At 52.5% G+C, this 16,459-nt stretch overlaps 2 protein-coding genes and 1 pseudogene across 2 annotated transcripts, besides 10 other annotated features; all 3 read right to left on the bottom strand.

The window, feature by feature from the left end:
• Positions 1 to 12,507: part of a sequence feature (areas not merged during assembly with more than two copies in the genome that could not be assigned to a particular haplotype) that runs on past the window's edge.
• Positions 478 to 556: a sequence feature (T-rich).
• Tc00.1047053506339.40 (mucin-associated surface protein (MASP), putative) lies at positions 860 to 2,128 on the bottom strand (the record flags this gene model as incomplete). The annotated part of the gene is made up of 1 exon (XM_809463.1): positions 860 to 2,128. The coding sequence occupies one exon, from the start codon at positions 2,126 to 2,128 to the stop codon at positions 860 to 862; it is 1,269 nt and encodes a 422-aa protein (XP_814556.1).
• Positions 3,065 to 7,813: a mobile genetic element.
• Positions 8,322 to 11,570, bottom strand: Tc00.1047053506339.25 (annotated as a pseudogene).
• Positions 12,380 to 12,413: a microsatellite.
• Positions 12,508 to 13,271: a sequence feature (heterozygous, Esmeraldo-like haplotype).
• Positions 12,763 to 12,847: a sequence feature (T-rich).
• Positions 12,853 to 13,287: a mobile genetic element.
• Positions 13,109 to 13,130: a sequence feature (AT_rich).
• Positions 13,272 to 13,322: a sequence feature (haploid, non-Esmeraldo-like haplotype).
• Positions 13,323 to 16,459: a sequence feature (areas not merged during assembly with more than two copies in the genome that could not be assigned to a particular haplotype).
• Positions 13,394 to 16,117, bottom strand: Tc00.1047053506339.10 (trans-sialidase, putative; the record flags this gene model as incomplete). Its single annotated transcript, XM_809462.1, has 1 exon — positions 13,394 to 16,117. The coding sequence occupies one exon, from the start codon at positions 16,115 to 16,117 to the stop codon at positions 13,394 to 13,396; it is 2,724 nt and encodes a 907-aa protein (XP_814555.1).

Genomic DNA, 16,459 nt, shown 5'->3' with positions numbered 1-16,459 from the left:
GCAAAAGAAAAATCATCAGGAGGGAAAGAAATGCTGACGGGACTGCCAGCGCGTGAAATGCACACGCAAAGCAAAAAATCTTAAAAACACGGCGGCAGGGTGTGGCTGTGTGTGTGGCGCTGCGGGTGTCTGCCCGCCCTGGCCGCAAACAAAACAAAACAGGAGGGAAAGAAATGTGTGCTCCGCCCCCACAGGCCCTCGTCGCACGCCCACACGTCACGGCTCCCTCAGCGCGCCGTTCGTCGCGGCCCCTCCTCATGCGTGCAGCAGGCGAGGCGCACATGGCCGTCGTCGTGAGCGTGTCGGTGGGTGTGCGAGTGGAGCAGTTGGGCGGAAACACACGGCACACCTCACACGAAGAGTGCAGCAACAAACAATTAAAGAGGGAAGAGTAGAAAAGAAAAAACGTCCATAGTGATTGCCCCAAAAGCAAAGAAAAAGTAATGAAGGAAATGAGAGAAAAGCACTATAAAATGTAAAAACAAACACAAAAAGCAAAAAAAAAAAAGAAATTAAAAAAAAAATCACACAACCAGAAAAAACAAAAAACAAAAAATATTTTAAAGCAAACAGCAAAAAAAAATTAAAAACACTTAAAACAATCATAAGAGAACAACAAAACAGAAACAGTTACGGTGCTCCGCCCATGCAGCCAGGCAGGACGGCAGCGGTGCGTGTCGTGCAAAAGAGAGCACCAACGGGCCTGCATGGGTGTGCATGCATATATACAATGGGCACATTATTGTGTGTGCTTCGTGGGGTGAGGTGAGGGCGAGAGTCCATGCAAGGGGACACACACACACAGAGAGAGAAGGAAGAGTGTGTGTGCGGGCGGTGCATGGCTCTCTCACACTCACTCTCACGCGGCCACCACCGCAGCACACGCAACAACAAGAAGAAGCAAAAGAGGGGAGGTGGTGTGGGATGCATCCGTGTTTTGACTGTAGTTCTTCTCATTTACTGAATTTGTCATTGGTAGTTGAGTTTTTATCCCATGCGTTGTTGTGTTGGATACTTTCGAGAGTGTTTTTCCACTGTGTTGAGATTCTGTATTTTGGTCCCCTGATGATTTTTTTGTCTCGTTCGTTTGTGAATGGTCATTTTTCTGTTGTTCTTCCAAAGAGTCTTGGAGTTCATCTCCCGCGGCGTCGTGGCCAAGACTGTGACCCCCTGCTGAGACAGAATTGTTTCTTTGCTTTTCATTGTTGGATGACACCGTTGGCTGTCCTTCGGGCGAAGAGGTGCCCTGACTCCCTGTTTCCTTTTGTGCCAAAACTTCCTCTGGGGATGCAATCTGCTCATCGGATGAAACACTGACCGGGGTTGTTTTTCCATTACCACCTTGACTTGAGGAAGTAACGACAGAGCGAGAGTCCGGAAGTTCACTTCCACCACCAACAGAATGACCAGCACCGGGAACGGCAGGAACAAGACCGGAAAAAGCAGGATCGGGACCAGCAGGACCATGACCGGGTATAGCAGCACCATGACCGGGACCAACAGGACCATGACCGGCAGGACCAGGAATAGCAGCACGAAGACCGGGACCAGCAGGGCCAGGAGTAGCAGCACCAAGACCGGAAAAGGCAGGAACAAGATCAGTAACATCAGTACTGGAAAAAGGAGCACCAGGAATAGCACCAGGACCACGAACAGGACGAGGGACAGGAATAGCAGGAACATCATCGGGACCAGCAGGACCATGACCGGGAATAGCAGCTCCAAGACCGGGACCATGACCAGCACGAACAGGAACAGCAACATCAGGAATAGCACCAGGACCACGAACGGAACCAGGGACAGGAATAGCAGGACCAGAAACATGTGGAACAGTACCAAAACCCGTGGCTCCACTCAAATGTGAATCAGTAACTCCTGCAGAAGAAACTTCTTCATGAGCTTCGGCTTGTATAGCAGAGATAAAAGATGCTGACAGCAAAAGCGGTGTGGATAAGTTTTTAATAGATCCGTTTGACAAAAACGACTTATTCCTTCCAAACCCTCTCGACGCCATGAAGCCGCCCAGTGAATTGTTGTCAGGGTTCCTCGCATAAACCCCGCCGGCACCGCACCACAGCACGCAGAGGGCACACACCAGCAGCACACGGCCAGTCATCATCATCGCCATCACTCCTATCACTTGCGTGCAACCTTCAGCACAAATTAACTCCCCGTCAACGCAGAGTGAAAGGAAAAAGAAAGAAAAATCACACAACCACTCACAGCCAAAGTAACAACGGCAGCAGCCCTGCAGAAGCACGCACACTGACCTGCAAATCAAAAGTAAAAAAGCAATACCAAAACAAAAAAAAAAGTAGTTGAGTGCCCAAAAGGAGTCTCCTCCTCCAAAAAAAAATACACTTCAGCAGAATCATCATTTCATACGCCATGCAGCAAAGCAGGACTGTGTTTATATATACATGCGTACAGTACCTGCACAAGGAAAAAAATATTACTGTTCCACAAGCCCACACAACATCCCACACATTTCATGCGGCACCCGGCCTGTTACCCCAATCCTCCTTTCGTGCAGTCGTGGGACGCACAGCCGTGGGGCCTGTACCGCGTGTGGGCAACAGAAGCAATCAAGAGGGAAAACAATTCGCTCATGACGGTGCGCAGCAACTGACCATTAAGTAAAAAAAAAGAAAAAGGCACTCCCATTGTTCCATGTAAACAACATTAAAAAGAACACCAAAAAAAAAAAAGCCCGCAGGGAACGCAGCACATATTCTCTGTGAGAAGTCGCAAACCAACACTCCGTGGCTCAGAACACTGCCACAACCACACACAGTCCCAAAAGCAGAAGCAGCAGTGGTGCTTCCACACACGAGGTGATAATTTCGCTGCTTTCCACCGTCGGCAGGGACATGTCGCCTTCAAAAAAGATTCCTCTGTTCGCTTAGATCCTCTTTTTGTTTAAAGAAGATGTGGTCTGTGTGGCGCTGCTGCACGCACTGCTGTTTGTGGGCTTCATAGCGGCGGGGGTGGGTGCTCAATGACCGTGGATACAGTCCCATCGCCCGTACACATCGGTTGTATTGGGCGTCGTGAGGTCAGCAGTTTTTTTTTTCTACTCTTACCAGAGCGTCTAGCTATACAATGCCATATGAGTGCCGAAGAGGTGGTCGAGCAACGACAAAAATTTCCTGCTACGAAGCAACTGCCATTGAGAGAACTTTCCGGTGCGGAGTTCCTGTTCAATGCCCAGCCGTTGGCGCACAGCCAAGGTGCCTGGACATTCTAGAAGCAGATGGTGCAAGGTTTCCTGCGGGCCGATTGGCGTGCTTGTGGAAGCTGGCTGATCCTGCGGCAGCAGAGATCGCCGCCTGGCACTGCTGTTTCGATGCCGTGTGGCGTCTGGGTTGTGTGCGCAGCGACTTCTGTGCTGTGCGGTGCTTCTCCGTGTGGGGAAAACCATGTCACAGAAATCACATTTGAGCTCGGGAAGCGGTGGAGGATGTTCCGGATGAAATAACCGACAGTGACTGACGAGACCCGAGAATCCCGTCAATGTGGAATCACAGTGCGGACATTTCTCCTTCCGACGGCGTGTGAGGGTCCGTCTCCTTACTGGAGAGACGTCTTCCTCCCTCGCCGACGGGGGAACAGTGTCCGTCCCCGGTGCAGTTGGATCGTTGTTGGAGCGCATATATGCAGACTGTTCCGGTGAGACGTTGCAGAATCGGCATTGGTTCGTGCAATCTCTCACAGCCCAGTATAGTCGGCCCCAGAGCTCAGATTCCCCGCACCTTGCCCTTGCGAGGTGAACCAGTTCCTGACGGTGTAGAACTTCCTGAGTGATCAGGTCCTTACCGCTGAGATCGGATGGCCTTGTGCCGCAAAGCAAGTAGCGATGAGTGTCTTGACGAATGGTACCACGCCACTTGTTGGTGAGCTGGGTAGTAAAACATGTCGGCAGATCCGTATGCCATAAAGGTGCGATTCCTTGCTCCGTGTATTGTCCACTTTCCATAGTCTGCGTCGCATACTGATCTGCAAGCTCGTTAGCATGTACTCCGCAATGTCCGTAACAAAACTGCAGGTGCACGGACCAGCCAGCACGCGTCAGTGTCAAGAGACGCTGCCAGATCTGATCCTACGTCCAGTCTGTCTGACTGAGCGGGCCCTTGTTTAGAGCCGCTAGAAGAGACTGACTGTCCGTAACCACAAGCAGGGTTTTACGCCTGTGGCGGATACGAGGAATCATCAGCTTCTCTAGGGCTAGAAGCAGTGCGCGGGATTCTGTCCTGTAGCTGCATGGGCGTGCACCGCAGTTTATGCTGGCCTTCTCTATTATCTCCGATGAGTTGAGGGATGAAAGCAGTATTCCAACCCCTGCTGACTTGCGAACGTCGACACCGCCATCGGCCGCAAGTATCCACGAACGATGGCTGTGCAACGCCAGAGCCTCTTCGCTGACTCTGCGCTTTTCCCTTATCAGCTCTTCTTCGTCCGTTATTGAGTGGTCTATCGGAAGTCCCACACCAATGGTGACCCGGTGAGCGGAGGCCGCAAACCAGGGAGGAATGGAGCTGCGAAAGAACCGCTCTTCGCGTGGTGAGCTCTCGGTGATGCCATAGTCCTTTGTGTATGCGTCTACGAAGGCATATAGCTCGTCCCGAGATAATGGCGGGATGCGGAAACCGGCGCGAGGCGGTGGCTCAGGCGGGGGTCTCCGCATCCAGTCCATCTGACATGCGCGTGTGTTCTCAAATATTGAGAGCCGCGCGCGCAGGCAAAGGACGTGGAGCGGCGGCATATTAGCCTCCAGCAGTGCGGATTCCGGGTCGACAGTGCTCGGAACTCCGCTGACAATGCGTGCTAGAGTTGCGTACGTCTTTTGCATCTCATTCTTCGCTGAATCCGTCGCTACTGCCCATATGAGCTCGCTGCCATAGCGTAATTTGGAAGCACCGTATCCAATGACGAACGTGCGTAGGTCATGTGGAGATGGTCCCGCCTCTTTGTGCGCTATGCAGCGTAGCTGCGATATCCGTTGCGAAGTGGCAGCGCATTGCTTGGAGGCCGCCACATTTAGCGTTAGTCGTGGAACGAGATCCATGCCGAGAAGCTTCGTAGTTCGCGATACCCCTATGGCCATGACTGGGATTTGACATCCAGCCACTACCAGGGGCCACCTTCCTTCACGATCATAATCTGACTCCGTGTGCGTGGAGAGTGTGAACCAAGCGGCTTCACACTTTGCCGGGTTGATGGCCAGGCCATTTTCCTGACTCCACGCATGCAGCTTTTTAAGAACCATGTTGGCAGTGGGAATGGCGTCTTCCCGGGACTGCCCCTTAACGATAATAGAGAGGTCGTCCGCATACATGTCTGCTGTGACACCCGCAAAGCTGTTCAGCAGATTGAGAAGTGGGTGTACGTAAAGGGAGAACAAATACGGTCCCAGTACGGACCCCTGAGGAACTCCTCGCAGCATGGGACGCCGATCGCTGTGTCTGTGGCCAACTCGTGTCTTCGCGTAGCGACCACATAGAAAGTTTCTAAGCCATCTTCTACAATTCACCCCCGGAATATTAGCCAGCAAGCGACTGAGGACTCGATGATCTATGGAGTCAAAAGCCTTGCTGAAATCAACCAACACCAGCAGAGTCCGATGGGGTCTGTAGTGGAGTTGATTGCCAATACCGCTCTTCTTGGGAAGGCTCACTTGGAAATAGTGATTTCTATTATGCTCCACTTCGTGTATCAGGTGTGCCAGCTGCATCGTCGTAGTACGCATACTACGATATGCATACTGGTGGGGGTGCGGCGTCCACACCCAAAGCAATCTCTTCAGTACCATTTTCTCAGCAACCTTACTCACAATGGAGGTAAGGCTGATGGGTCGATATGACTCAAGCAGTTCCGGTGACTTACCGGGTTTTAAGAGTGGAACGATGGTAGCGCGTCTCCACTCAGCCGGAATCGTACCGGTCGTCCAGCTGTGGTTAATGCGGCGAAGAAGGAATCGGAGGCCCTTTGACGAAATATGTCGCAGTGCCTCACTGTAGACTTCATCTGGTCCGGGGCCTTGCCATACGGCGTATTACGTAGCGCAGCAAGCAGTTCCGTACGATTAAAAGGTGCATCAAGATGGGAGTGAAGATGAGCAGCTAAACCAGATGTGGTGGCAGCTTCGTTTTTATCCTGTGGCTCAGAACTAGATGAGAGCGAAGAACCTGAAGTAAATGTGGCGGCAGACTCGTTGTTGTTCTGCGGCTCAGAAATACAAGAAGAACCAACGTTCAAAGATGCACTCTGTCTGTTGATGCCTTTGGAAGGCCTTACTGCCTTGTGAGAGGGTGAAATGGAAAAAAGATGCGATTGAGAGCATTCGCTGCTCTCCTTGCTGTTTTATAAGTGTGTTGACCATCTCCTAATAAAATTGATGTGAGAGATGGAAGTGATGCCTTTTTTCGTCCGGAAATGTATTTCCATGCGAGTGGCTCGCCTGGATTTAACTTGCTGATGCGGCGTAGATACGTGTTGCGCAAGCGCTCTCGGAGCAGGAGGAAGAATTGACTCCTTGTCCGTTGCATTTCTGCCTCACGGTCGGGCGTCGGTAACTGTAGATAGCGGGCCTTGCTGTCCGTAGCAATCCGCTCTGCCTCCATGAGAGTGTCGTCCCAAAGCCTGGGACCGTCCTTGTGCATGCCGCGGGGGCAATGTCGTCGATACGAAGTTATAAGCGCTCTCGTGAAAGCCCTAATGCCGGTGGACTGCTTTTTATAGTCGTATGCCGGAAGTTGTGCGTCGAAGTCCTTGACGAATAAATCCCATTTGGACTTCCCCCAACTGTGGAATATCCTAGGAGCCGAAGGGGGTGCCGAAGGTGTGGTATCCTTAAATGCCTGATGCAGCGTGAATGTCAGCATATAATGATAACTAAGCGGCGACACAGAGGCTGACCAATCTGACACAGTCAAATGCTTTGACCATGTCAGATCGATACAGGATCGTTCTCTTGTGCCACGGGCATACGTGATCTCACCAGGGGTGTTAACCAAGGTGAGTCCCGCATCCGTGAACAGTTCTAAAAATTCTGCAGCAACCTCGCTTGGAGAAGTCTCCAAGAATGGCTCCCACTGTGGGTGATGCATGTTGAAATCCCCGCACAGCAGGAGCGGCATCGAGGCTGGAAGGCAGTTTACTAACCGCCTGAAGGATTGCGTTACTTGCGGTGGTGGTCTCATATGGGCACTCGCGACAATAAGATCACGGTTCTGGTCCAGAGCAACCTGGACCACCACCACTTCAAGGCTGGTGTCATGCTGGGGGATGGTGAGAGGTATACGCTTGGAGCGGAGAGTTTTCCGCACCAGCACCGCCACACCGCCTCCCTTGCCGATGCGCGACTGTGCATAGAGCACATAATCTCCAGTGTGCATGCTGGCGATCTGCTCTGACGACTTCCAAGTCTCCTGAATGGCTATTATGTCTGCTCCTTGCGCCATTAATGTTGCGAGTTTTGACGGCGTGAGGCAAGAAACGTTCATCTGGAGTACTGCTATGGGGCCTGGGTTCTGCTCAATGTCTCCGCTTAGCAGTAGCTTTTGTTGTTGCGCGTCACATACGGCACGCAAACGGTATGTATAGCGCTGATAAGCGCCGATGGAATTCAGCAGCGGATGGAAATACCGCTCCGCGGGCAGCCATGCAAATGGCTCCATCTGGTGCCCTTCCAACCCGTTTGTGCGGCGCCTCCTGCCTCTCCGCGTGCAGCGGAAGGGCAGCAGACACTTAGCTTCCTCTCTAGCAAAGAGTACTAGACCCTGGCACCACGTTGAGGTGGCCGGCTGAGCCAGGGGAGGTCAGGAGTCATATATTCCTCGGTTCCTCCGGAATTATTCGTGCCATAACAATCCGAGCAGCTCCTCGCCGAAAAATCGCCGACTATCGCATTGAAAGCCTCCTCTTCCGTTACATATTGACCATCCGGTTTCTTACCAGTACGACACGCAGTCCAGTTGCTCTCGCCGAATAGGCGCCAGTACCCACCGGAATCTTTGCTTCCACACGCACCATACAACCATCGCCATCTTTCTTCGCGTACAAGTGCGAGCAGCAGCAGTAGCAGTAGAGTGGCTGTAGTCGGTGAGCAGACCTGCGCACAGAGCGAAGAAGAGAAGGGCAAAAAAGAAATAGAAAGAGGTGCAGCAAAAAGACACACACACACACATCGTCGCAGCGTCACTGTTGCGTGCGCGGTAATGGTGCGACCTCCCGCGGCAGGTACAACTCGCACACTGCACGCACTGCAAAACGGGATCCACGCAAGAAACACACACACACAACGACAGAACAGCCAACAAAAACTAGAAGGAGGAGAGAACCACAACCATCTCCCCTTAGTTGCACAACAAACAGCCCTCCAATTTTTACGCGAGACAGTTTCTGCAAGCTTGCCATCGTTCCGCTGCACGCTCTCAGCGCCCACAGTGGGAATCAGTACATCGCACAGGTGAAAAACGAAACCTGTCTCACTCCCGTCGGGAAAAACAAAATTACCGTGACGACAACAACAACGGTGCAAGGGTGTCGCATCGGAGAATACAATGGCGTTGTTGGCGTCCAGATCAATGACGCGTACCCTCGGAAATACGCGTGGAAGATATGGCACGTACGACTGCAGAGTCGCGTCCGCAGATAAACGGTATTCGGAGCCAACACTCTCTTTCTCGCTGGAAAAGATGGGTCAAAAATGCCGTCGGAGAGACAACAGTGCAGAAGGCAGGGAGGGTAAAGTACCGTACACGGGAATCAAATATTCGACTGTCTCATCTTTGGAAAAGTACAACCAAATTGGCCAGGGTTATCTCGCTCTCTGGCGATGGCACATTCAAAAGAAAACTCACAGTATTGAGGGGAATCAAAAAAGCTCCAACGTGCGTGTTGCGACTCCACAAGAATGTGGACGGTCTGCATGTGTCCATGCAAGTCACAGTCGATAGGCGCATTATAGGGGACGCTGCTTGAGTGCGCCAAACGACGGCTACTTGCCTCATGCCACATCACAGGTAGGCCATCCCTCATCAATCCTTGCAGGATTCGCTTACACTCCTCCAAGGAGTACTGGGGGCATCCGTTGTGCTGCACGCGGATGACACCATCTTCCACAAAGAGTCTATTCACTAAAAGGCCGCGGTTAAACGGCCCGTCCACAATAATCCTCAAAGGACCGCCACCCACCGCGTGCTGAGGTGGAAAACGCACGCGATGAATACTTCTCCGGTAGGTTTCATCGTGAATACACAACCGCTATTCCCTCCGTCACTGTGTCATCATCAACACAGCAGCAACGCGCCAGTGCCGGCTCTGTTGGGTACAATGGGAGAGAAACTCCCACTCTCCAAGCCATGATGTCATCAAGAGAGTCAGACGGCTGCTCTGCCACGGTGATACCGTGTCCCATCAGGTGCAGCAGAATATCAGAGTCCAGCAGACTGGAAGGCTCGGCTGTCACCCCGCCAATGAGAGAAATGCGCGCCACCACGCGGGGCTCCGCTGGCATTCCCGCCTCTGTATTGTGTTCCCTCAGTAACGGACTCTGCGTCAGCACTCTCGCCACACTGGTAGGTCTGGATGCGTCTACTGCACGGCACGAGTTGCTGCCACCGCATGCTCCTCCCCTGTTTGCTCACCACCCATCTTCATGCGGCAGCAGCAAGTGAGGCAAACTTCGGTTTGCTCCGCCTGAAATCCCCCCGGCATCTGCTCAATTCACCGCCATGGAAAACCGGCAATGTGCAGCTGCGAAGCATTTGATCGTTTCAGCAAACAAATTGGAGAAAAAGGGATCAAGCACACACACAAGACTCCCAGCAAGAAAAAAGGAAACACGGCGTGACTGACACGACTCAAAGTAACGCTTCTAACACAATGCGTGGATGACTCTGTCGACGCCACACCCGCACCACATGCCGCCAACTCCTCCACGGCAAAAACAAATTGGCAAGAAGGCCTGACATAAAAACGCTTCGAGAGAGCAAAAACGCCACTGCAGCGCATCCCTCACAACGTCGTCAACCGGCCTGAGGCCTGTCGTCTCGGATCCACCTAGCGTACACCGTTCCTCCGGCATGATTGTTGAAAAGCGACCATCCACCAGCCGCGATCCGTCGGTCACACGAAGAGTGCAGGCAACAGGCATGTCTGTTGCACCCTCCATCGCCCGCACAAAGCGTCGAATTGTCGTTGGCAGGAGTGATGCTGTTTCTGCTCCACGCGTCTCCATCTCCCTGGAAAAAGAGACACGCCGACTGCTGCCACCAATTCCTCCCCCGTCGCCTCTCTCCTCCTCCAACAGCCCATAATACTCCGCAGAGTTGCTCACAGCAGTGTCTCCACTATCCCGAACGTGAAACGACTTGAAATTGTTCTCCCTGAGACCCAAAGCAACCAAACCAAAAGCGAGCCGGACATCCAACGGCTGCACTGGCCCAACCCCACAAAATTGCAACAAGTACACAATGAAGGGATCACGATGGCGACACCGCACAAAATAGGGACCACTGCGGAGATTAGTTTGTGTTGCACACAGTTGCGGTGCCCTGGAGTTCTTGCATCGCCAAAAACAATAATCCTGCAGTGTGCGGAGAGGACGTTTCACGAGCGCATTATTGGCGGAGCCAAACAACTGCGCCGTCAGCAGATGGCAGCGGGTGGCGGGGGAAAGTGAAGGTGGTGGGACTTTTGGGGAGGGTCGATGCGCAGTGTCCCCCACAAATACGAGGCGGGTAAAGTGAAACACACTCGCCTGAAAGTCACCGGCCACCACAATGCATTGCTCCCAGCTGTTAATATTGATGAGCTCGAGCCTGGAGCAACTACTCTCAATGCGTGAAAGTGTCTTCCTGCACTGACGCTGCGATTCACAATAGACGGGCAACTTCAGAACAGTCGATACCCGGCAGTAAAATGCAGCTGGCAGTGGCGCTGTGGATTATCGATTCCCCGGCAACGAAGAGCGGAGAAGACAACTGGTTTCCCCAGCTGCGCGGCATCCATCGATTCACTCTGTGCGTCCGGAGTGACCCGCAGCTGCCTTGAAACATGCAGCGGACAGACCTCCCTTACTTTTGCCTCGATCCGCCAACGAAGACTTTCGCGGCACTGTCGGCACACACCGAAGTCTCCCTCGTGCCCACCAAACAAAAGACACACCCGTTGAGCATCGTCACGTGCGTCGACGGCCACGCAATTAAATATCCACCGCAACGCAAAGTGTTTCTTATTGGGCACCAAAAGAAAACTGAAGAAGGCGGCCTGGACAACACACACATCAAATCATCCGCCAGGAAACGCTGAGTTACATGCGAAAGGGCCAACGCGGGAATAGCCGCACAACACTCGAGAGCCGCTGCGTGAACTCCACGGTAAATGGATCAGCCTCAACGCATGGGCACTAATGACGGCGGGTGACGGCGCGAAGGCCAACATTTCCGCAAGGCCGGGAATTGTGAGGACGGCGTTCAAACCCTCCCGGGATTCGTGTGCCAAGACACGCAAATAATTCGCCCCTGGGTGCAAATCGTCACCATCCTCATCGCTGTTTTTGCCGTCATTTGTATTGTCACACTCAGAGCCGGTGAAGGAAGATGCTGCCATGATGATTGCGGCGTCACACTGAATGAAAGAACGCAATGCCTCGAAGGGTGCCGAGTGCAGGCATCCAGTCGGGCAGCGACACGCCGCGCTTCTGAAGAAGCCAATAAAAGAACTTAGAAAATGCCTTCATCCGCCATCGTAATCTCGTCCAGCGGGTGCGGCCTCTTCTGCTCGTTCGGCACCTTGTCCCTCTCCAAGACACCAGCTGCCGCTGCCGTAGACCACTCTCCTGCCGCAATCACTCCCACAGAGGGACAAGGAAGAGTGTGTGGATGCGTGCCGAGAGCACAGCAACTGTCAATGCCAGAGTAGGCCATCGTGGCACCGTCCGTCACGCGTCAGCACACACCGAGCAACACACGCAGACGGCAAAGCAAAAACAGGGGGCAGAGAAGAATGACCCCAAGAGCAGGCAGCACCTTCACGCATGGCGGGCATCGTGCAGCCGCGACAGCCGGCCACCAGACGAATGCAAAAGGTGTCCCACACACATCCATCCAATGGCACCGTGATTCCCACCGCAGGCACACACGCAGCGGCCTCGCCTCGCCAGCACGGGACGTTGACTTGCGTCCCGCCGTCGCCAAGACATTCCTGCAGAGCACCGTGCAATCACTTATCTCTGTGTGTGATGGAGAAGCAGAAAAGGAGAGGAGCACAAGGAGGCACATCAGCACAGCGAATGGCACAGCTGGATGGCAGCGATACATGCAGCACGGCCCCAAACTCAACAACCACGCACGGTGGCAGCACACCCATCGAATAAAAAAGAAAGCAAAACAAAACAAAAGAAAAGAAAAACACGGCGGCACGGTGTGGCTGTGTGTGTGGCGCTGCGGGTGTCTGCCCGCCCTGACCGCAAATAAAACAAAACAAGAGGGAAAGAAATGTGTGCTCCGCCCCACAGGCCCTCGTCGCACGCCCACACGTCACGGCTCCCTCAGCGCGCCGTTCGTCGCGGCCCCTCCTCATGCGTGCAGCAGGCGAGGCGCACAGGGCCGTCGTCATGAGCGTGTCGGTGGGTGTGCGAGTGGAGCAGTTTGGGCGGCAAACACACGGCACCCCTCACAGGAAGAGTGCAGCAACAAACAATTAAAGAGGGAAGAGTAGAAAAGAAAAAACGTCCATAGTGATTGCCCCCGAAAGCAGAAAAAAAAAATTAAATAAAAATCACAAACACATAAAAAAGAATTTTGAAATAAGAAAAAAAGCAAACAGAAAAATAAATTTAAAATACGGAATAATCTTCCGGGCAGCTGGCCGGATCCTGAAATTATCTATGGAAACCAAACAAGTTAGGAAAAAAGGTTCTTTAGTTAATTGCTTCAATGATTTATTCTCATTCAATATATAGAATTCTGTGGACCACTAGCATGGTCCTTTGTCCTCAGTTAGGATTTGAAATATTATTACTTACGAAGTGGCAGACTTTGGGGTCCTCCAACCACAAGACCCCGCCGCGTGGTGGGAATCAAAAGGGGGTGGGTGGGATGGCAAAATAAAATTAAAAATATTATCTGGCCTCTATCGGTTCCCTGCCCCTACAAAGTCGCGTTCTTCCCAAAAGATTCATACGGTAGAAAGTATCATAAAGAATGCATTCATTTATCAGGATATACACATACATTAATTAAGTTAGCCAGCTCTCCCGTGATCATTCTTTTCACAAGCTCCCACAAAAAAAAAAAAAAAAGAAGGTATCAGAGATATTAGTTCCTATGGGAATATTATTTCTGTGCTCGCGAGGTCGCAAGTATTCCACGCGGCAGCCAGTCACTCCTCACAGAGCCGCAAGCCTCCACAGTCCCAACAGAAGAAGAAGCAGCGATGGTAGCAGTCCGCTCCCACGCATGGTGCCGGCATCACTGTTATTCCCCTGCGGAAAACTTCCGAGGCTGCTGTTGAGTGCCGTAGCATTTACTTCTCTGACCTGTGGATGGATTCCCTCTTCCTTCTGCGCATCCGTTCCTTCTCTTTTCTCCACCGTTGGGTCGCCATCAGCAGTAGAACCGCCATCCACGGTTTGAGCTCCATCGGAAGATTTTCCTGACGCCGACTGCATTACGGAGTCCTTTTCTGCAGATGGAATACTGACAGTGGACGCCGCTGATGCGGATGCACTGCCACTGTCCGCACCACTGTTCCCAATCGGCTGCCCCTGTTCCGTCCGATGTGTTCCGTCGGGAGTGGACGAATTTCCGGTTTGCTGAGCAGTTGCGGCCACCAGAGGAGTGGGAGGCACAACGGAAGCAGAAGGAACTGGTGAAGGCGTCGACGGCTCCTCTTTCAAAGGTGAAATGAGGGCTTTATTCGGGTTAAGGACGCCAATCTCTTCGGAAGTCAACGGGCGGTTGTACAGCAGGACGTTCGTCACCGTCACAAGAACGACTCCACGGCTTCCCTTGCTCCCTGAGCTGCCTCCATCCCCTCCAATGTAAAAGTGGGAGATCTCTTGGGATTCAGTGCTTCCCAATGCACACGACGCACCCACACCCACACGCTGACCATCGACGTACGCGGAGCTCTGGTTGCCGTTCCGTAGCAAAATTACCACGTGGCGTTTCGTCCCCGATTCCCAATTGCTGCTGTGCTCCCCAGAATTCGTTCCGTCACCGCAGAGTAATATCCACTTCTTTCCGTTGTTGTTGTACGACAGCCCCAGGAACACAGAATTCCCCGCACCCTTCATCTTCGCACCCATCAATGGAATGGGGGTATCTCCCTCCTCCGGCACCTTGTCGATGGACACCGTCGCCACAAGAGTGAACTTGTAGTTCGCAAAGTGGTACAGCTGATTCTCCCCCTGCACGCCAACGGGCCACTCCGCCCACGCTCCACGTCCTTTAAATGTTACTCCGTTATGCGCTGCTGCACCGTTCTTTACTGTGGCGTTCACCCCGAGGTACTCGTCCCTCCATGTGTTATCAGAGAAGTTGCCGGACAAAAAGCCAACCAGCCCATCCGTGATCTTAATAACAGCGCTGCAGCCATTGTCAGTTGAGGGATCCTTCTCAGCAAGTAAAGTGGCGCACAGCTTGGAGACAGTTTCGTCCACTTCCTTCCACGTCGCCAGCACATCCTTTACCTTCTCCAGCTGCTCAGTCAGACGCACAGAGACCATACCGAGTGATTCCTCCTCATCGCCATTCTTCTTCTCGTACAGTGCAATCAGCTCATTATTATCTCCACTTTTGTACAACAGGGAGCTGGAGGCAACCTCATCGTCTCCTTCCCCGGATACCGGCCCAATATCAACAATGTGCGTATTGTCCGTCAGCCAAAGATGGAGTACGCCTTTTTCATTGTCCGTTTCTTTTTCATCCTTACTTGAATACACCGGCAGAGTAACGAGCATCACGTCCCTGTCCTCAATCGTCGCTGTGATGAAACCGCTTCTAGCGAGTTTCACGTTTTCAAGCTTGTGTTTGTTGCCCCACACGCGCGAGAGTGTCCCGAGCGCCTCCGTCCACGAATCCCCCTTGTCAGCGGACTCGTACACCCTGCGGCGGCCATCACCACACGCTGTCATCATCATGAGTTTTTTGTCCTTCCACTCCACAACGGAGGGATCACTGCAGCCATCGGCAGACATCCAATTCGACAGTTTCCAACTCTTAGCATCCGAGGAGCGTATGATCAGCGAAACGGCCTTTCCATCCTTTTTCGTGCCTTCCACTGGGAACACAAGCGTACCGTCCTTCATCTTAACCCCCGATCCACCGCTGCCAATTAGACGCATCAAAGATTCGTGTTGTTTGTTTTTATAATTCCACGGGATAAAGTAACTGTCATTCAAAAAGATTCTTCTGTTACTGTCTTCGTTACTTACGTTACCTTTCACCAGCATGAGTCCCCAGTCAACTGCCTGATCATTTTCGGCGTATGCCCAACTGTAGTTCCCAGCAAGCATGTAAATATCATTTCCATTCACAACTGTTGTTGGTCGGCTCACATGTACTTTAGTCTTGCTTTGGGGATCATCCTGACCCGCTGTACGGCAGGCGCAGTTCTCTTTTCTATCGGCAGGACATTTCCCTCCTTCAAATATACATCCCTCCGGTACTTGTGTCTTCAAGTTATTCTTATCCAAGTTCTCTTTTGGCTTATCATCAGTCAACGTCAACAACTCCGAGGCAATCCCAGTAAAACCGCTGTCTCCCTTCGTGCATTGCGCCTCGGCAACGGCAAACACATCACCATCTATCTCAACAAGACCGGGAACACGGAGCAAACTCACTGTTTCGTCACCTTTCGCATCTCTCCAACCAAAAGGTGAATTCGGTACAGCTTCCTGAGACAGCGGTGGCCCATCACCTTGCGCAACCCCAGTGCCGCAGCACATCATCACGACGAGGGGCAGCACCGCGGAAGCAAACACACGCCGGGAAATGTGGGGCCTCTGCGGCTCACTCTCTCTTCCTTCCCTCCTCCTTCCGCCGGATCCGGCCACGCGGCGACGGTTGTGTGTGCGGGGTGCCTCCACTGCAGCAACACGTGAGAGCATATAAATATGTGTGTGTGGGCGGTGTGTGTGCCGTTGGTCCCTTCAGTGCCTTCGAATTTCACAGTAGAGATTAGCGCTTGTTTTCCTTCTTCGTGTGCGATTGAGAAGAAATAGAGGAAATAAGCAGAGAGAAAACAAGGGGTAAAACAATAAATACCGTTACCCATCCACAGTGAGTGGCATCATCATCCCCACCGCAGTCACTCCCAACAACAACAACTCACGCAGACAGACAAACGGAACAGCAACAGAAGGAGCACAAAACGACTGCCACCACCAGCAGCAGGAGTCACGGCGGGTTTATCGCTATTTGTCACGCGTCAGCACACACCGAGCAACATG

Source organism: Trypanosoma cruzi, genomic scaffold (genome assembly GCF_000209065.1).
Source record: "Trypanosoma cruzi strain CL Brener 1047053516447 genomic scaffold, whole genome shotgun sequence".
Classification (NCBI taxonomy): domain Eukaryota; phylum Euglenozoa; class Kinetoplastea; order Trypanosomatida; family Trypanosomatidae; genus Trypanosoma; species Trypanosoma cruzi.
The sequence above is the reverse complement of the archived record's forward strand: the minus strand, read 5'-3'. Positions and strand labels throughout refer to the sequence as shown.